This window comes from Drosophila gunungcola (genome assembly GCF_025200985.1).
Source record: "Drosophila gunungcola strain Sukarami chromosome 2L unlocalized genomic scaffold, Dgunungcola_SK_2 000007F, whole genome shotgun sequence".
Classification (NCBI taxonomy): domain Eukaryota; kingdom Metazoa; phylum Arthropoda; class Insecta; order Diptera; family Drosophilidae; genus Drosophila; species Drosophila gunungcola.
The window spans coordinates 3447050-3466718 of record NW_026453162.1 but is presented as its reverse complement, the minus strand read 5'-3'; the positions used below and the strand labels follow the sequence as shown (position 1 = coordinate 3466718).

Below are 19669 nucleotides of genomic sequence, written 5' to 3'. Positions count from 1 at the left end.
CAGTCCACCTGTTGGAAACGGTTGGAATTTTTGACTCCGATTTCCACAGAGCACATCCACCTCTCGACTTATGCTGATCTGAACAGCTGTGGCTGTGGCTTTTTAAAAATCCAAATGGTTTTTCACGGAAGGACTGCGTGGGATGAGGGCGGTACCGAACAAACATCGGCTAACTATCGCATAAATTAGTCAGTCAAACTCCGTTAACTTTTAACGGCGGACTAATTCGGAAATTTTTGGAATGCCAAAATTCCGTTCAACGGATAGTGGAAGGTGGATGAATCTCTGTGGAAAGGGGCTATTATTGCTACACTTAAGGTAGATTTGAAAACAAATTTGGTAAATTTCTAAGAGCTGGTATGTTTTATTGATAATTGCGCGATCGATCTGGTCACACTATTATGTTGCGATTGGCAAGAAGAAGAGGCATAACAAAAGTTTTTTTTGCGTTCTGAGAGTGGAATATTCCTACGCCCTAATTGACCGAAGAAACGGAGACGACAGTTAATGCTATACACCTTCTGGACATACATACAGTTTATCCAGCCAAGGCAAAATGCATTTATAAAACGGGCGTTATCGCAGGTATTTCAAGAAGTGGCGTCATAAATATTTCCCTTTGTTGTTATTCGATAGACACCAAATTTATTTGTTGAGAACCTAGATGCTTGTGCCTAACGCATTCGCTGATCTGTTTTTGACATTTACCTCTGCGCTTTGTGTATTTCGTACTTAACAGTCGCAGCACCGAGCCATCTAAATCGAGGAACACATCGCATGGGATAAAATTGCGGCCTTGGGCGACGGAGCCATCACCATGGACCCGCAGAAGATTACAGAACTGGCGAATTTGCTTCGCCAGAACGGCGACAAAATACTGAGCTCCGAGTTTACCTTGACGTTATCAGGTGAGAAAGCAGGGACTAAACAAAGTTGAGCCAAGGTAGCGCGCAAAACGCAAAACATGCGGGTGCTGGCTGATGACTGGGCTTTGTTACGAGCCGCCGCCATCCCAAGTCCGATCACTTATCGCTGCTTTCGTCGCCTTCCACTGCACAGGTTCCCTGCTGCGAGCGCTGAACGACTCCTTCACCCTGATCGCGGACATTGAGATCGGATCCGGCGTGGGCGCCCACCAGCACCACCAGTCCTTTCAGGTGGTCAAGCCCATCAACGCGAAGTCCAGCGTCTTCCCCGACCTGCAGTTGGTGCACGACTTTGTGCAGAAGACGACCCTGCTCAAGCTCACCTACTTCCCCAGCGAGCTCTCCTTCGAAGGCGCCATCGACATCGGGAAATTCCGAGCACTTCGGCGGCTGGAGGTGAACAAAATCAACATTGGCCAGGTGGTGGGCATCCAACCGCTGCGCGGCCAGCTCCAGCATCTGATTTGCGTGAAGAGCCTGACCAGCGTGGACGACATCATCACACGCTGCGGCGGCGACAACTCCAACGGCTTTGTGTGGAACGAACTTCAGACGGCCGACTTCAGCTACAACAGCCTTCGCAGCGTGGACTCAGCTCTGGAGTTCGCCCAGCACTTGCAGCACCTGAACCTGCGGCACAACAAGCTCACCAGCGTGTCCGCCATCAAGTGGCTGCCGCACCTGAAAACCCTGGACCTGAGCTACAACTGCCTCACGCACCTTCCGCAGTTCCACATGGAGGCCTGCAAGCGGATGCAGCTGTTGAATGTCAGCAACAACTACGTAGAGGAGCTACTGGACGTGGCTAAACTGAATGCCCTGAGCATGCTGGATCTGTCCGACAACTGCCTGCTGGAGCACTCGCAACTCCTGCCGCTGAGTGCCTTGGTGACCCTGACAGTACTAAACCTGCAGGGCAATCCGCTGGCCTGCAATGCGAAGCATCGGCAGGCAACGGCGCAGTATCTGCACAAGAACTCGGCGACGGTGAAGTTTGTTCTGGACTTTGAGCCACTGTCCAAGGCGGAGAAGGCACTGACGGGCAGCCAGAAATTGCGCTACATAGGCTCGTTCAACCATCGCATGTCCAGAAGCAGCTCCATGTCCATCAACAGCTCCAGCTCCATTAACACCAGCGAAGGTTCCAGCTTTGGCTCCCAGCGATCGATGACAATGAGGGGAAAGGATTTCTCGGAAGAATCGGAGCAGTCTATGGCAATGGACACCTCGCAGTCCAGCAAACTGCCAGGCTTGAAGAAGATAAGGACCGTGAATATTGAGGAGAACAGTGAGACTGAGTCAGTCACAGCTGTTTCCACACCGAAACCTCAACCCAACTCCGAAGAGGGAACCGATACTTCCCACTTGGAGACTAAGAAGCAAATTGAGACTCTCCGTTCTACCTATGGCAATAAATGGCTGAAGACCGGTAACGCTGAACTGTTGCTGGGAATGGAATCGCCACAGCCTACTGAGCAGGAGCGCAGCGAGGCTCGCCAGCTCTTCAATGAGTTCCTTGGGGAATTCTCGGCGTCATCTAATGCTAAAGTTGATTCCCAAGCGGATTCTGAGTATCTCAATATAAGCTCTACTCCCACAAACAGCGTTGCGTTGGGTGGCACTTTTGACTCCACCATAACCCCTATTAAATCGGATGCGAACGACGCAAGTGGACAAAGCCTTTACGAGACTTGCACTGAGGGAGAAGTGTCCAATTACGAGAGCATCGCCAACACCACCGAGGATAGGCTGGCGGAAGAGAAACCGAATGATAAGCACACCGAGTTGCTAAGTCTCTATGCGCAAAGCTCAAACGCTGGTCAGGATGACGATCCGAGTAAGTCGTTCTGACCACTTTACTATTCCGCTATCTTTAGTAATCCGCTGTCTAAAGTGGTATTCAAATATTTCAGTATCCGATGCAGAGTCCGACGAGGAAACGTACATTGTCTACCATGAACAAAAGTCCAGCGAGCCTGTGTTTCTGACCATATCCTCGAACTTCATCCGCGAAAAGGATACGCTAAGCGAACGGTGGGTGAAACTGCACTTTTATTTCATTGTTTGTGTTCCCGTATCTGCCATCTTACACCATTTCCCGAAATATAATCTATTATAAATAGGACCAAAACCAAATGGAGTCTGAAAATCTTGGAGTCATGCGAACGTGTAAAATCCAATACGTTGCGAATTAACTTCGACACAATGCGAAAGGACAAACAGGAGCGGATCTATTGTGTGGAGAATTCATTGTGCCAGGTAAGTAAAACAATTGTGTGTGTGGCTGATATAGTAGTCTCCTGCACTCCATCAGTGCGATTCGTCCCTACGTTGACAGTCGTCAACAGGGAACAGGAAAGCTAATCAAAGGTAATGACTCTCCTTGTTTCGATCTTTTGAAGGCACTGGAGAAGAAACTACGGGATATTCTATCCATGCGGGATCTGACCGAAATGAACATATCCATCTACCGCTGTGTGAATTGTCTCACACAATTTACCATTGAGCAGAAGAGCAAGCGATATAAAACAAAGGGTAAGTGCAGGGCACCAAAGAAGATCAATGCGCACTAAGTTGGAATTCACATTTTTTGACTTTGAAGACTTGCGCTGTCCGGACTGTCGCAGCGTGTACGTGGCCGAAGTTACGGAACTCTCCACCTCTTTGAACAAACCGTCAGGGGAAGTGGTCGCCGAGCCCAAACTTTCTCCAGCCATGATTGTCGAGGAATCGCCAGCAGAAACATATGTGGGGACGATGAATAAGGAGGAGAGCAACAGCATTGGCAAGTCCTTGCCCGATTTCTTCTTTTACATTAATCGAGTTGTGAAAATTTTGTAGTTCATTTTATGGTTTTTAGTTATCGGCCCTTTATTGAGATTTGCTTTGGTTTTTGTTGCAAAATAATTTTAAGTCTGTGTTGGACGTCGTTGCCGTACATTAATTTAATTTTTATTTCTTTCTTGTTTCTTTTGCATGCGAACACAAATCGAAAATGGCAAAACCAATCTAACTTTTGTATATTTACATTGTTCTTTTGGACTTTTTCTCTTACCCACAAACCGACAACTATAAAATTGCGATGTAACAAATTAATTAATACTTTAGTGGCCAACTACAGGCTTACAACTGCTAAAAACACACCCAAGCGTAGGAGTTTGATGCAAGCCACCAAAAGTTAATATGCCAATTTGTATACTTTTTATTTCACTAAACAAACAAATTGCCTTTTGCTTTTGTTCTGTAATGTGAAGCAGCATTCGGGCATGAAGCAAAGAGAAGCTAACTTTACTAATAGTTGTTGGAAGAACAGGTCTTTCACATGTCTTATACTTCTTTTAAACTCGCATTTATTAGCTGTGGTTTATCACGTATTAACTTAGCATATAAGACATGTAAAGTACCCCAAAAATATCAAAATTTAAATAATCATAAAAGCTCGAACTTATACAGAGCAATGCTGCTTCCATTAAAAAGTATTAAGTCTATGAGAGGACCTCACTAACATATTCACATTGTAGGTTCCGCCAATTCGCTAAACGAGAGCAGCTCTTGCTCAAAAATTACCAACTCGCAGAGCTCCTTCGACTCTAATCAGTCCGTAGTGGGCAGCTCGAATACGGACCGTGATCTGGAGTTTCGGGCAAACGAGAGTGATGTGGACATCATCTCCAATCCGAGCCAGTCCAGCATAGAGGTGCTGGATCCGAGCTGCGTGCAGAGTGGCAGTCGCAAGACCTCAGAGGAGCGCCGCATATCCCAACTGCCGCATCTGGAGACGATTGACGATGAAGTAGTGCAAACTAAGAGCTTCATCGATCGAGAGTTCGGACAGCTTCTGGCGGAGCAGGCGCAGCCCACGGCATCTGCTGCCGCCGCTTCCTCGGCTCCCAAGCCATCATCTGTGCCCCAAATTCCGCTGACAGAGAGCAGCTCGTCAGGGTCCGTAACCGACAGCATTTGTACCACCTACGAGCAGCAGGGCTTGGATGCCTCGCACATGCTGACTAATTCGCTGCTTACCGAATCGGCAGGCAGCCAGATTAGTAGCTCGGAGGCGGACTCGAACAGCCATTTGAAAAGAGCCGAAGAAGCCAGCCTCCTACCATTCGCATCCGTCCTTCAATCAACCAACCTGCTGATGTCCAGCTCAAAGAAGCTAATCGAGTCTGAGGCTGCATTCTTAGGCGCTCAGCCCTACAAGTTTAACTTCAGCGACTTCAACAACATCGACCACCGCCTAAAGCTCTACTTCTACCAGTCCAAGTTCAAGGAGAACGGCGAGCACTTTAAGTGGCTGGCCAAGGGGCATATCTACAACGAGCAGACCCAGGCCATGACAGAAGGACTCGTGGTGATGTCCAACTGCAAGTGCTACCTGATGGAGGCGTTCGCAGAGCCCCACGACGAGGTGGCCAAGTGGCTGCGGCAGGTCGTCGGAGTGTCTCTCAGTCGCTTGGTGACGATTGAGCTGCTGCCCTGGAAGCTGGGACTGTCTTTCAGCCTGCGGGACTGGGGAGGATTTACGTTGCTGTTGCACGACATGCTGAGGACCGACAGCTTGCTTACTTACTTGCGACGTAAGACAACTTTACGCGTAATAATTTGCTGTGGAAAATAATGTACTTTTCTTTCGCAGATAATCCTCCGCCGGTGCAATGCAAACTGAATCAACAGCCCTCGCCCACACTTAGCAATCATTTGCAGACTGTTGCATCCGAGCCAGTTAAGATGTGCGCCCTGATTTCCAGCTGTCAATGGATTTGTGAGCAAGAGCAGAGCAGCTTTGTCCCCTGCCTGCTTTTGATCACGGAGTCGCACTTGTACATCCTAGGAAGTGGCATATTCTCGTGGCTATCCGACAAAGTGCAGAAAAACTCAGCTCACCAGGAACTCAGGCTTAGTCAGCCTTTGAGTAATTTGGTGGACGCGGAACGTGTAACAGACCAAAAGTATGTGATCAACTTCATTGATGAGACGCAGAACAAGTGCGAGGTCTGGCAGCTGCTGTTCGAGACGCACGAACTCGCCTTGTGTTGCCTGGATGTCATCGGACAAGGGTGGAAGCAGCTATTTGGCGTGCCATTCAGCCTCTCTGGGAGGTAGTTAAGCGCTGGAGCCTGGGGACCAACTAGTAAGGACTACCTGGCATCAGGAAACAAAAGTTAGCCTGCTCCGACTATTGTGCAAAATTTATTATTGTTGATCTTTATTGACTATGTTATTTAATGTCAGATAAGTTTTATTAACTTAACCTACGTAACAGTAGTGGAACGTGGACTAGGTTTAATTAATGAGAAATGGTGCTGACCCACGAAACAAATGTAAATAGCTATAACTGAAGACCCTGCAATATATTCAAATAAAAAAATGTACTTTTTCCCATTTTTAAATTGTGAATTTCGGATTTTAAGAAGCTAAAAAGTGTTTGCTGTATAAAATCGTAAAATTTTAATGAAACTTGTTGTAAACTACTTTCCTTTTAACAGCAAGTCCCGAATTATTTGTAAATTACGAGATATTTTGAAGAATGCCTTCAATTATCTTTAGCAAAAATTTCAGCGTGATGGAAAATAAGTTTTATAATTTTCTGAGTCAGGGAAATCATAAGAATACATTTAATATCCCTTTGCTTAGATTTTTGTGAGAAATGTAGTCGTGTCTTATTGTACCAACCTTTATTATTCTTTTTCCGGAAACGGCCATTATCCATGAACTTATATGTTGTGGAAATCAAAATAATTTCATACGATTTTCTAAGAGTGGTAGATCCACTAACTTATAATGTAAGGCTTAAATTTACCTCTATATTTTTTGACACTAAATCACAATGTATTACAATTTGTTTCAATTCATAAACCTTAAGGTTGTCAAGGGCAACTTGACAGAATGACTTTAGGCCTGAAAAGTAGTGAAGAAGATATCAGCAAGCCCTAAATTGTGCATACATGTGTACTTGATCAGCATATCAGTAATGTAGGTAGGTAGCTATATACTCGATCATTTTAGTACACGTTAAGTTTGCATTTCTTTGCTGTTGCTTAATAACAAAGAGCAATTTTGGGTATTTTGGCTTATGTATCTTTTACGAGTCATTTAAATTGTTTTAAATATGAATACTATAATAGTATAGAGCTTGATTATTTGCAAACTGTTTTTATGAGATGTTTCCATATTTAAATTGTATTTATTTTGAGCTCCTGACATACGCTGCACTTCTAGGCTGCAATCGACACTTCATTACTTATCGCCAAGCTGCTCTGCTATCCAGTCCAGATGTTCCTCCTTGAAGCGGGGATCCGCCATGGTGAGGGCCGTCGACTTGGAGCTGTAGTAGTAGAAAACCGACACTGCGAGGGTGGTGGAGAATGTTAATATATGTAGCGTGTACAGCGAACTCGGAACACGGAACTCACCAATGCGCTGTGCCACTGACAAGGCAATCAGACCCAACGGCCAATGCTGACCGTCATTGGCCGGCGGCTGGCGGTACTGGGAGATGATCCAGAAGTGCTGAGACGCGGACAGCAGGAAGTAGATGGTGGTGCTGGCCATGAAGAGCTTGCAGTTCCGCAGGATTATGTGGGAGGCGCCCACCTGGTACACACAGGTGGAGTGCAGTGCTAGGGTGAAGAGCAGGTACTCCGCAATGATCAGGGCGTCCTGGGTGCTGTGGTAACTTGGTGCGGTCAGTAAGCGCCATGGTCTCCCGTCCGTTGGATACTCACACAAAGAAACATATGGCTGTTTGCAGTCGGTTTCTGGCCAGCGCCGGTCCAAACGAGTTGAGGGCTAGGTCCACTCCCAAGAGGACCAACTGGAGCATGAGCACCCAGGAGTAGCGTCGCAGAGTAAGCTTCATAGCGGGATCCTAGTGCCCAGCACTCCGTCGTTGCGTATTCACTTTGTTGTGCCTTTCAGTGCGAGTTGTGCTGTGTCCTTGGTGTCCTAGTGACGTCAAACGTACCGCCGCAGTCATGCGCTCTGCCCGGCATACCAACAGTTTATCGATAGACAAGTATCCGTCGAAAGCCAGATTTTCAAACTATATATATTAGAACAAAAGAGGAAGCAAATTTCGGCTTGCCTTATATACCCTTCCAAGCTATTGCAAAAATTAATTAATTCTTTAAAACATATTAATTTCGCCTTATACGCGAATAGTTTAAAAACATTAAAGCCATGATCATTTTGAGCTCAATGCAGCTATATGATAAAGTTTTATTTATTAAAATTAATAGCGTAATTCTGAATTGTTAAACCATTTATTTTTTTTAAAAGATATATGATATAAGGAAGGATATATTAGAAAACATTTCTTTTTAATATTCCGATGGTGCTTTGTGATATAGTTGTCAGATTTTAATAATGTTAGGACCGTAGTTCTGAAAAAATAAACCATTACTATATTTTGAAAAACTAAACAAAAATTGTTGAACAGAAAATTATAATTTTTTTTCCCGAATGTTCCTATGGGAACTTTAAGAAATAATTGTTGCGACAAAGGTGAATGCGACACTAGACGAGTTGATAGAGATATTTAACTTAATCGGAGTAATTGTGTAATAAATCGTTTTTTTTTTAATTAAATAGAAAGGTTTTAAATAGAATCGACCGTTCCTTTAGTAACAAAATAATTATTATAGATCTATAATTGTTAGATTATAAACATATTTTCTGTTAATTGTTATACTACAATTTTACTTTGGTATAAAAAATCATTTAGGCATCCTTTTATAAAATACACATGCCTGCCTGGGTGACAACTGAACCCAAAACTCGACCACGTTTCTAACTGATCAATGGACAAATGAGTCACATAAATATGTTTTTTTCTTTTTATAAGAAAACTGGTTTCATGTTCAAAATTTTGGCACACCTATCCTCATTTTAATATTTTTGTGAATAATTTCAAATTTTTTTCTTAAAATAATATAGATATTTATTAAATTGCAATCGACCGTTCCTTTAGTAAACAAATAATTATTATACCCCTTGTTAGTTTATAAACTTTTTTTCTGTTAATTGTTATACTTTAATTTTACTTGGTATAAACATATTTTCTGTTAGTTGTTATACTTTAATTTTACTTGGTATAATAAATCGTTTAGGCTTCCTTTTATAAAATACACATGCCTGCCTGGCTGACAATTGAACCCAAAACTCGACCACGTTTCTAACTAAAATGAGTCACATAAATATGTTTATGTTCTCTTTATAAGAAAACTGGTTTCATGTTCAAAATTTAAATATTTTTGTGAATAATTTCAACATTTTTTTCGTAAAATAATAAAAAAATGTAAAGCTAAATTCTGAACCGTTTCTCTATGTGAATGAAAGTTTCTGCAAAAGTCTTCTTTCTGTTGCAGATGCCAATTGTTTTTAACCATACTGCCTCAAATAAGATTTAAAAGGTTGTGCTAATAAAATAAGGATTTAAATAAATAATAAATATAAATAAAACCAATTTTCCTACAAATTTTGGCAATTTTTCTAGAAATAAATGAACGATTGTTATAACTTCTCTGTTTCATAGCATACACGAATAAAGTTCGAGATAAGGATGTTTTTACGATTTAAAAATATATTTTCAATACAACGTTTAAAATTTTTCTTAATTTTTCTTGATATTTTCGAGGCTATACCAAAACGATAAAATCAAATTTGTGAACAGCTTTTAAAATAAATAAATCTATCCATACTATATAAATTTTTACTTATTTCCCCGAGACATTTAATTGCTTTAGATGCATTTATTTTCAGACATATCGAGCGTATTCAAATGGGTATTGCCGCCGTTTTCCCGCTCCAAGTCCGTTGGTCAGCATCAGCCCAGCCCGTCTCCTAAATCGCCTGTAGTACTGCTGGTTCATCTCGGAGTAAAAGTTGGTGGGCAGGAGGTGGGTCCAGCCCTGATCGCGATCGGCGATGGGTCGCTCCAGAAACTGAAACGTCTGAAACGTCGATGCGGAAGCGACTTCGGCGGCCGTGGGCCAGGTCGAATTTAAGGTCACCAGAACGCAGACCAAAAACCAGAACGTCATCGTCGGAGTCGTTTGTAAAGCCAGGTGGCCAGGTGGCCAGTGTCCGGCACCCAATGCACTGCCTCCAAGTCGCTAATACAAGTAGTTCTGGGTCGTCAGCGTTTTTCGAAGCACCCAGTTGCACTTTTCCGATCGGTGTCGTTCCACTCCGGCAGTGCGATCAGCGTTTTCGGCAGGGGCTATAAAGCGGCTTGGCTCGGGGGGTTCGACCAACAGTCACCCTTGGTTCGCCACTTCAGCAGCAAGCAGAGACCCTCCATCGCCATGGCATTCCACATTGGTCACCTTCTCATCGCCGGCCTCTTGGCCCTGTCCGCCGTGTCCTCCGAGACCATCCAGCTGCAGCCCACGCAGGGCATCCTCATCCCGGCACCTCTGGCCGAGAACATCCGCGTGTCGCGTGCCGCCTACGGCGGATACGGTGCTGCTGCCCCCGCCACCGCCTCGTACGCCGCTCCAGCTGCCTACTCCGCTCCCGCTGCCCCCGCCTACTCGCCCCCCGCTGCTGCTCCCGCCTACGCCGCCCCCGCCCCTGCACCGGCCTCCATCCCGTCGCCGCCGTGCCCCAAGAACTACCTGTTCAGCTGCCAGCCCTCCCTCCAGCCCGTGCCCTGCTCCGCCCCAGCTCCGTCCTACGGATCCGCCGGCGCCTACTCGCAGTACGTGCCCCAGTACGCCGTTCCCTTCGTCCGGGAACTGTAAGGCAACGTAACGAGGCGAACTGGAAAACCGAGTCTATGAATAAAGTAAAGCGTGTATAAAAACATTTGAGACTTTTAATTGGGGGACATTTCTGGGTTTCTTGCTGATTTTGCTGTTGTACAAAATTTTAAACAAAATGTAAAGCGGTAGTTTTGTAGCTTAAGGAAAGCGCAGGCGATAAAGAGGCAACTTTTCCAAAAATAAATGCCATAAATCTGCGTTTCAGTAAGTATTAAATTTTAAAACATATCCAAATTGTTGCTTTAATTTTAAAAGTTATTAATAAGCGCTTTATTTCTATCCATTTTCAAGATGAGCGAGGATTTTTACTAATTTTTTTAAATTATTTTAAAATGATTTACTATTGTATGTAAGTAAGGCAAGGCATTTTTTTAACACTTTGTAATTTGAAAAAGAAATAAATATAAATATAAACATGATGATAAATTAAGAGAAAAATAAGCTTATGTCTTAAAGTTATTTTTTTTTATCTTTTTACCTTATTTCTTTATTATTGTTTTGATCGCAATTGTTACATTTCTATAGTAGAAACATTTAAGAAAAGATTTTTAAGACTGGTATATGTCTCGCTTTGTCTAAGCTCTTTGTTGTCTTGAAGCTAAATTTATTTTATATAAGCCGTAACAGTAAATTTAGCAATATTAAGTTAAATCTAAGATTTAAGATCTTTTTTACCCTTGCAGAATATTTAATTTTTTTAGTGAATATTTGCAACGCAGTGTAGGAGCCATTTTCAAAATATTTATATTCCTTGGTCAGTACCAGTTGCAATAAGAACATTACACAGAAAGAAATATTTAAGTATATTGCACTTAATCTAAGAAATGTTCTACTTAAAAAAATTACAGTCCAAAGACCGAAAAAAAAACATGTCACACAACTTGGAAAAGTGGAACACCAAATGGTTCGTGGAATTTTTTGGCTGTGTACCTGGGAAACTTAACCAAAATTATAGCTTCGTTGATTTTAAAATGATGAAAAAATGGAATTGTAAAAATAAATATCTGACTGCTGAAATCAAAATTGTATACTTAATACTTAGACTAAGAATTAAATCATTATTTTAAATACATTGCATGATTTAATATTAAATACTTTAAATATATATGAAAATATTAGATTTAAAATGATTCCCATTTGATTTAAATAAATTTGCAGATATTTATATCAATTCCAAAAATAGTCAAATAAAAAAATTTCTACAAATTGTAATATTTTTGTATTTAAAACAACTAAAAACAAGAAGGAAAGCAAACTTCGGCAAGCCGAAGTTCATATACCCTTGCAGCTATTGCATTAATTAAATACTTTTGAAAACATTTAAATTATGATTTACTTGAGTATGTGCTAAAAAAAAACATTGAAACTATGATTATTTGCAGCTCAATTATTAGATAGTTATTTTATATATTTTTATTATTTCTATGGGAGCTATATGCTATAGACGTCCGATTTTGATAAAATTTATACCATAATTCTGAAATAATTAAACATTGCTATATGTCGAAGAACTAAACAAAAAATTAAAAAACAGAAAAGTTATAATTTTTTTCATTTATTTTTCCGATTGTTCCTATGGGAGCTATATGCTATAGTCGTCCGATTTTGATGAAATTGAAACCGTAATTCTGAAATATTAAACCATTACTATATCTCGAAGAACTAAACAAAAAATTAAAAAACAGCAAAGTTATAATTTTTTTTCATTTATTTTTCCGATTGTTCCTATGGGAGCTATATGCTATAGTCGTCCGATTTTGATGAAATTTAAACCGTAAATCGGAAATATTTTACCATTACTATATGTCGAAGAACTAAACAAAAAATTAAAAAACAGCAAAGTTATAATTTTTTTTCATTTATTTTTCCGATTGTTCCTATGGGAGCTATATGCTATAGTCGTCCGATCCGGCTCGTTCCGACTTATATACTACCTGCAATAGAAAGACAACTTTTGGGAAAGTTTCATGCAGATAGCTTTAAAACTGAGAGACTAGTTTGCATATAAACGGACGGACAGACGGACAGACGGACAGACGGACATGGCTAGATCGACTCTCCTAGTGATGCTGATCAAGAATATATATACTTTATAGGGTCGGAAACGTCTCCTTCACTGCGTTGCAAACTTCTGACTGAAATTATAATACCCTCTGCAAGGGTATAACAATTAAAGGGATAATATTTAATTTGAGCACAAAATATTTGAATTGACTTCATTTTTTTTTAACCAATGTGTACGCATATGTTTCAAAATATACAATAGGAACTTTCTAAATTTTCAGAAATACGGTTTTAGTTTTTTTTTTTCCGATTTCAAAAATACCTTTTTCGAATTTTATAAAATTATTAAATTGGCATGTTTTAAAACAACGAATTTATTTTTGCAGTCGAACTTCGAGTAATCAAAGCAAAAAAGTTTTGTGTTATTTTTGTGTTGTCACACAATCGTCTTCGGCTTCGCTTTATATGTACTCTGTACTCTGCAACAATATGAAAGTGTCCCCCAAAAATGTCCATAAATTATACAAAAATGTTCCTTATAATCTTAAGTTTAATATTGATCATGTTCTCAAACGCCAGCGCATGTGCTTGATCTACAGGGAACCGACTTGATAACTGCTTCACAAGAGAACACGTAGTTTTTCGGACAGGTCGGCGAAGGAACTTGGCTGTGTGTTTCATACTGCTGGTTGTCGGGCCCCTCGTCTGGTTCATTTTCATTCGCCTGGTCATAGCTACGGGGAAATCCTTTATTAATAAACTTCCCAAGTCTACCTCCGAGTCCAGGACCTCCGAATCCAGGACCACCGAGTCCAGGACCTCCGAATCCAGGACCTCCGAAACCAGGACCTCCGAATCCAGGACCACCGAAACCAGGTCCACCTCCGAATCCAGGACCTCCGAAACCAGGAGCACCTCCAAATCCTGGGCCTCCGAAACCAGGAGCACCGAATCCAGGGCCACCGAATCCAGGACCTCCAAAGTTGTTCTCGACGACTACCTCCTGGATAATTTGCTGTCTTCTTCTACGATGCGATTTTGGGTCCGAGTCGCCAGCCAGCAGGGATTCGGCGGCCAGCTCTCGCAGTGGAATAAAGTGGTAGAGCGGCAGGGGCAGACTCCTCAAACAGCGGGTGCAGGGGACCAGCGACGGATCGAGGATCAGCTGACCCAGGCTGCTCGCGCCGGCAATAAAGGCGAGCCATCCGAGATACTTCCACATTTTGACTGGCTGTTGAGGCGGTGTAAGCTGAGACAGAGACAGCCGAGTTGCGGAGGTGGTCGGGCTGCTTTTATAACCTAACGCCAATGAAAGTGCAGTCGAAGCGAAAACTGAGGCTGCCAAGGTAACCCCAACATCGATGTCAGTTGGTCGCGCATTCCAGAGGGAGTGTGAGATCGCAAGTGAGTACTGTTGCGCTTCAAGATGTGGGCTATTGGACTGTTTTAGTCCGCAGCCGGGGCTGGTGTTCCATTCGTGCCCCAGTCAAGTCATTACTACTTGCGGAGCTTGGCTCGGAAACCCTTGACGACCTGGAACCCGAGGGTCAGCACATTGCAGCCGTTTCTGCTTTTCGGAGTGTAGGCTGACCGTTCAGCCAAGCATTTGATGGATCCGGTGTCGCATTTCCCAAACGCTTGCACTTTCCACTTTTTTCGCTGGCTCGCTGACTCGGATGTGTGGCAATCATTTCTTCTTATTTCGCCATTCGGTCCTAGTAAAGTAAGCTTAAATTTTTGCAAACGAGGTTTTAAATCGAGGGTTATATGAAAATTCGGGAACTGCTTAGTTGCGATTAATGGCTATTTTTGGTAAAAGAGATGCTAAGCAAAATAAATGAAAACAATGTAACTTCTCAATTTTTTAATTTTTTTAAAAAATTATTTTAAACATAGTAATGGTTTATAAATCAGAATTACGTTCTTAATTTTATTTAAATCGAAAAACGGATTTACATTTTTGCAATAGTTTCAATGGTATAAATAATTCGGCATGCCGAAGTTCCTATGGCAGCCCGATGACGGACTGACGGACATGGCTAGATCGACTCTGCTAGTGATGCTGATCAGGAATATATATACTTTATAGTGTCGAAATGTCGAAATGTCTTCTTCATTGAAATTAGGATACTCTCTAATTGTAACTATGGTGCTCTTTTAATTTTTCTTCTATTAATTTAGAATTATGATTTAAATATGATTAAAAAAATCGGAATAAAAAAAAAAAATTAATGAAAAAAATGTTTACTCTCTAATTTTATATATATTTTTTAAATTCTATTGGACATAATAATGGTTTAATAATTCGTAACTTTGTCATCGAATATTAAAAAAGAAAATCTTCATAGCTTCAATTCGAAATGAATACATTTTAAAGATTGATTACTTTTTTCAATAGCTGCAAGGGTATACAACTTCGGTAGCAATACCATATCATGTAGTTGACATGTTTTTGAATTGATTTGAATATGTTTTGATACAAGTTAATGTTTTATTGTTTTATTGATTCAAAATTACAGGTTTAATTTTTATTTAAATCGGACAACGATATAATATGGCTGCTGTTTAAACATAAAAGCATTAAAATCCGATTATTTTTGGAATGACTGCAAGGGTATTAAGGCTTCGGCATGCCGAAGTTAGCTTTCGTTCTCGCTTTGATTATTAAAATAAAAAAATGTATCCTTTTTAGGGCGAATTTTGTTTTTAAACTGCAATTTTTGACAGTACTTTTTATGACTGTACCCACTTAATATTTAAAATTAATTATTTATCATAAACTGCTATTTTTACAAAGGTTTTTTAGTAGATATATTAAATTAAACAAGTACAGCTTTTAACGAGGGTATAAAGTCGTGGCGATTGATCCTTTAACAAAGTTTCTGATATCAAATTTTCTGACAAAAAATGAATAATAATTCGCATAACAAAAACAACTATTTGCCTACACAGGCATTTTATATCAAAGCTCCATAAGTCCGAAATGTCTCTTTCACTGCGTTGCAAACTTTTTACTGAAACTATTAAAACTAAATAGTAATTTGTCTGGCTGCCAATAATCTTAAATTAATAATAGTTTTAAATTTTCTTTTTAAAAGTATTTAATATTAAGAGACTGTTTTTAATTTCCCTTACAAAATTTGTGAGGCATACTTTTTCCAGAAAATGTAGCTTTGAACTGAAAAAAGTTTTTGTTTTTGTTGCTTAATAACTTCCTAAATGTACTTTTTGGGCCCATTTGTATAATATACAAAGTTGAGGAATCTCATGGACTATATTGAAAACTTAAGTTAAAAAGAAATCGAATTTAGACATATCGATATAACGACATATATCACTTACCTGTAGACTTACTAATTTAGTTATGAGTGTAGAAAATATAGCTTTTCTAGCTAATTTGTTGGCAAACTAGAGTCGCAAAAATATTTATTTTGATAAATACAAAAAAAAAAAAAATAATGGACAACTTTTGATCGAAGCATCAGATCCAAGCAAGTTGGGAGTCTTTCGACAAGTAATTTTAACAAGATGGCAACAAGGCTAAAAAACCAAAGAGCTCCTGGTAAAAAAAAACCAATTCCGATACCTTTCGAATGGTGTTATTAGCAGATAGTAGCACCTATGCACATGCTCTTCGTGTGCATCGTCACTACATGTACTGCCGTCCAATGTGATTTTTGTAAACATTTATTGTTGTTTGCCAGGGGCTCCAAACAATAACAAAAGTTTGCTACATTTTTATTTTGTGGTCTTCTTGACTACAACCAAACAAAAACACTCAGCCAACAAAATTCAATTAAAATTATTTCTAACTGAACTCCGAATAAAAATAAACAGTAGGGTCGCCGAGATTGACACAACAAACTAAATTTGTTTCATAAAACGGTTTGAACTTTTATCAAGACTTCCTTTTCCCAGGTTTTGCTTTTGAGGTTTAAATTCGGATACCCATCTTTTGTTCCCTACCTAACACATTAAGGAGCTTGTGACACCAGTTAAACAAAGTTGTAAGGCTTAGCTTTTCTGTGATTTAATTGCAATACATATTTTTTTGTAGTATTTTTTTGTAAATCCAAATTGGTTTATATTTCTCAGCAATCGAATTCGTGGTCTGTGGGCGCGAGTCCAGACCGCAAGAGGCTTCCGCTTAATAGTGGTATCCGTAGGCCTGAGGCACGTAAGCAGCGCCGAAGAGCTGCTGCTGGTGCTGGGGAAGGCCGTAGTTGGGGGCGACGTAGGTGGCCACCGGGGCGGAGTAGGCGCCGGCGGATCCGTAGCTGGGGGCGGGAGCACTGCATGGCACGGGGGCGAGGTTGGGCTGGCAGCTGAACAGGTAGTTCTTGGGGCAGGGGGGAGCTGGGATGCTGGAGCCGCCATAGCCGCCGGAGCTGGCGCCGTAGGCGGACTTGCGCAGACGGGTCAGATCCCCGAATCCTTGTCCGGCCACTCCCTCCAGCTCGCCGTCCTGGGCAGACAGGGACACCGTGGAGCCGGTGGAGCCGGTGAGAGTGGACGACGCCACGTTGGTGGGCGAAGCCAGGGCGGCGGCGGCGAAGGCGACCAGAGCGATGCACACAAAGGATTTCATGGTGATTGGGGTGTGAAGATTGATCTGAAGATGGACCGGACCGGATTGGACTGTTTGTAGTTACCAAAGGTGACTGATGCCGATTCCAAGCAGCTGCGTATTATATATAGCAACTCAACCTGCGTAGCTAGCACTATGTGCAGAACTCAATGGCCAGATCTTTTCTTCGTTTTTGCCTTAACTACTTTTCTGCTCCATCAGCCCAATGCTTAATTGTAATACCGCTGACTTTAGTACCACCACATCGTCAGCTTTTTGGGGTCATCACTAGGGGAATAACGTTTAGGTTGGCGAAAATGTGGTACAAATTTAGAGCATTGCACCTTAAGAGTGGTGGGAGTTATACAATAACATGCGCATACCCGACATGTACGATTATAATAAAGAATGTTATTACAACTATCTGACCCAAAAATATAAGCAAATTTAATGTTTCCAAAGATAGCAATTTGTAAAAAACATGACATAATGAAATCATATATCTTATATTAAACAAGAAGGTTTATGTACCCTTGCAGCTTCAAAAAGTTAAATATTTTGTTAAACAGCAATATTCCCATTGTTTGCCTATATATAATATTTAAAAACAGTGAAGCCATTATAATTTTCCGCTAATTTATTCGATGTCGTTGTCCGGTTTTAATGAAACTAATACCGTAGTTCTGGTACATAAAAAATTTTAAAAACTCATTAATTTGTTCATTGGTTCATGTGGGAGCTATATGTTATAGTCGTCCGATCCGGTTCGTTACGACTTATATACTAACTGCAATAGAAAATAATTGTTGGGATTGTTATGTGCAGATAGCTTTAAAACTGAGAAACTAGTTTGCGTAGAATCGGACAGACAGACGGACATGGCTAGATGCTGATCAAGAATATATACCTATATATACTTTACAGGTCTCCTTCACTGCGTTGCAAACTCCTGACTGGAGTTATAATACCCTCTGGAAAGCTATAAAAATAACAGGGGCTGAGAGCAACAGTTATGAGGTTGATAAAAGAATCATTAGTTCAGCTGCCCTAAAAAGGTTAACTTTTATACCCTTGAAGAGGGTATTCTAGTTTTAGTCAAAATATGTCCACGCACCTATAATGTTTTAATATTCTTGATCAGCATCACTCTCCCATGGGAACCAACAAAACAAATAAATTCCACAAAAATTATAACTTCGCTTTTCTCCTCCAGTAATCAGCATGGCCGCTTTGTAATTCAGGGCGTATTCAATCTGGAGCGCTAGTATTCGGAAAAGTATGTGAGAGTCGAATCGCCCTCTGGTACTATTGCAATTCAAAAATCGTATACTAAGTTGTAATGCATTAGTCTTACGAAAAAATAAAAATATTCTTTCTCCATGTTAAAACCGGACCTGGCTTCAATTTTCACTGGGTGGACTTTAAACTCCTTAAATTGTACTTGAAACAATGTATTTATTTTTGGAGTTCCGAAGCACATATGTGACGGAAGGGAAACGAAATAAAGAGCGTGTGAGCATCAATTACAAATGTATTCCATTACTTTTGAGCCAAAAGAAAAGCATTATTCTCCAGACCTCATTCACAATTTCGCCGCTGTGTAACGCAATTTAATTTTCTTTAAAACATCTAATTTTCGAATTATATTCGATCGATCCTTATGTATAGCTTTTTCCGATTTGAATAAAATAGAAAGCGTAATTCTGCATTTTTTAAACATTACAATAAATCAAAAAAATAAAAAATAAACAGCAAAGTTACAACGACCACTTTCGTTCGGTCAAAATTAATAGCTCGCATAATTTCAAAGATATCGAGATAAAACATACATATTAAATATAATAAGATCAAACGAATATATCGTATGTATTTTTGAAGAAGAACGGATACTGTTGTTTTTGTTTTTTTTTTCTTGTTTGAATATATATTTATTTATAATACAAAAAGTGTTCCTTAAGCTCCTCATGCGGCAGCTTTACTTTTTTCAGCCAATCAATTTATTTTTATTTCCAAAACTAATTTAAAGTTATTTTTTTAAAAGCTTCATTAAAAACAAAAAAAGGGTTTTAAAAGCTATCAAATATAAAAGAATAATGTGTAATGCTAACGTAAAATTTGCAACTTGCCTTCTCCGGGATCTAGTTCCGCTTGGACGGCCACCTTTAAATTTTCCTTGCCTTTGCTCCATAATTGATGTAGATGCTAGCTTTATTTTCTTGCAGTTACCAAAGTCTTCTCTCATCATGGTTTAATTATCTACTACGGTTTCGATAAAAGTTTGATAAAAGTTTCTGTCATTTTTGGTTGCCTTTTCATTCCATATGGAAAACAACTCAAAATTGCAAAACTTAAGGTTATATACCTAAAAATTAAATTTTAATTAGACGCGATTATACCAACATAAA

The 19669-nt window shown here is 40.4% G+C and overlaps 6 protein-coding genes across 8 annotated transcripts; 2 read left to right on the top strand and 4 right to left on the bottom strand.

Annotated features, from left to right (window-relative positions):
* Positions 1-387: 387 nt before the first annotated feature.
* LOC128253125 (serine/threonine-protein kinase 11-interacting protein) lies at positions 388-6299 on the top strand. 3 transcript variants are annotated; one of them, XM_052981283.1, is made up of 10 exons: positions 388-585; positions 740-908; positions 1060-2763; positions 2840-2960; positions 3050-3185; positions 3329-3461; positions 3529-3711; positions 4035-4103; positions 4448-5506; positions 5566-6299. In XM_052981283.1, exons 2-10 carry the CDS (start codon positions 818-820, stop codon positions 6030-6032), a joined length of 3963 nt encoding a protein of 1320 aa, XP_052837243.1. In that variant the 5' UTR covers positions 388-585; positions 740-817; the 3' UTR covers positions 6033-6299. The 3 variants fall into 3 exon arrangements, with proteins under 3 accessions (XP_052837243.1, XP_052837244.1, XP_052837246.1); XM_052981284.1 differs by lacking the exon at positions 4035-4103; XM_052981286.1 differs by lacking the exons at positions 388-585; positions 740-908 and having other exon boundaries at positions 2594-2763; positions 2821-2960.
* A 127-nt stretch (positions 6300-6426) lies between these two features.
* On the bottom strand, positions 6427-7790 carry LOC128253175 (transmembrane protein 138). Its single transcript, XM_052981395.1, has 3 exons — positions 7655-7790; positions 7343-7596; positions 6427-7276 (listed from the first exon to the last, which is right to left on the bottom strand). The coding sequence occupies exons 1-3, from the start codon at positions 7786-7788 to the stop codon at positions 7167-7169; spliced, it is 498 nt and encodes a 165-aa protein (XP_052837355.1). The 5' UTR covers positions 7789-7790; the 3' UTR covers positions 6427-7166.
* Positions 7791-9320: 1530 nt separating this feature from the next.
* Positions 9321-9970, bottom strand: LOC128253190 (uncharacterized). The gene has a single exon (XM_052981416.1). It carries the CDS (start codon positions 9968-9970, stop codon positions 9686-9688), a length of 285 nt encoding a protein of 94 aa, XP_052837376.1. The 3' UTR covers positions 9321-9685.
* A 200-nt stretch (positions 9971-10170) lies between these two features.
* Positions 10171-10736, top strand: LOC128253178 (vitelline membrane protein Vm26Ab). Its single transcript, XM_052981398.1, has one exon. It carries the CDS (start codon positions 10235-10237, stop codon positions 10670-10672), a length of 438 nt encoding a protein of 145 aa, XP_052837358.1. The 5' UTR covers positions 10171-10234; the 3' UTR covers positions 10673-10736.
* A 2311-nt stretch (positions 10737-13047) lies between these two features.
* LOC128253173 (annexin A7) lies at positions 13048-14354 on the bottom strand. Its single transcript, XM_052981392.1, has one exon. The coding sequence runs from the start codon at positions 13917-13919 to the stop codon at positions 13266-13268; it is 654 nt and encodes a 217-aa protein (XP_052837352.1). The 5' UTR covers positions 13920-14354; the 3' UTR covers positions 13048-13265.
* A 2357-nt stretch (positions 14355-16711) lies between these two features.
* Positions 16712-17373, bottom strand: LOC128253177 (vitelline membrane protein Vm26Aa). Its single transcript, XM_052981397.1, has one exon. It carries the CDS (start codon positions 17283-17285, stop codon positions 16845-16847), a length of 441 nt encoding a protein of 146 aa, XP_052837357.1. The 5' UTR covers positions 17286-17373; the 3' UTR covers positions 16712-16844.
* Positions 17374-19669: the final 2296 nt, after the last annotated feature.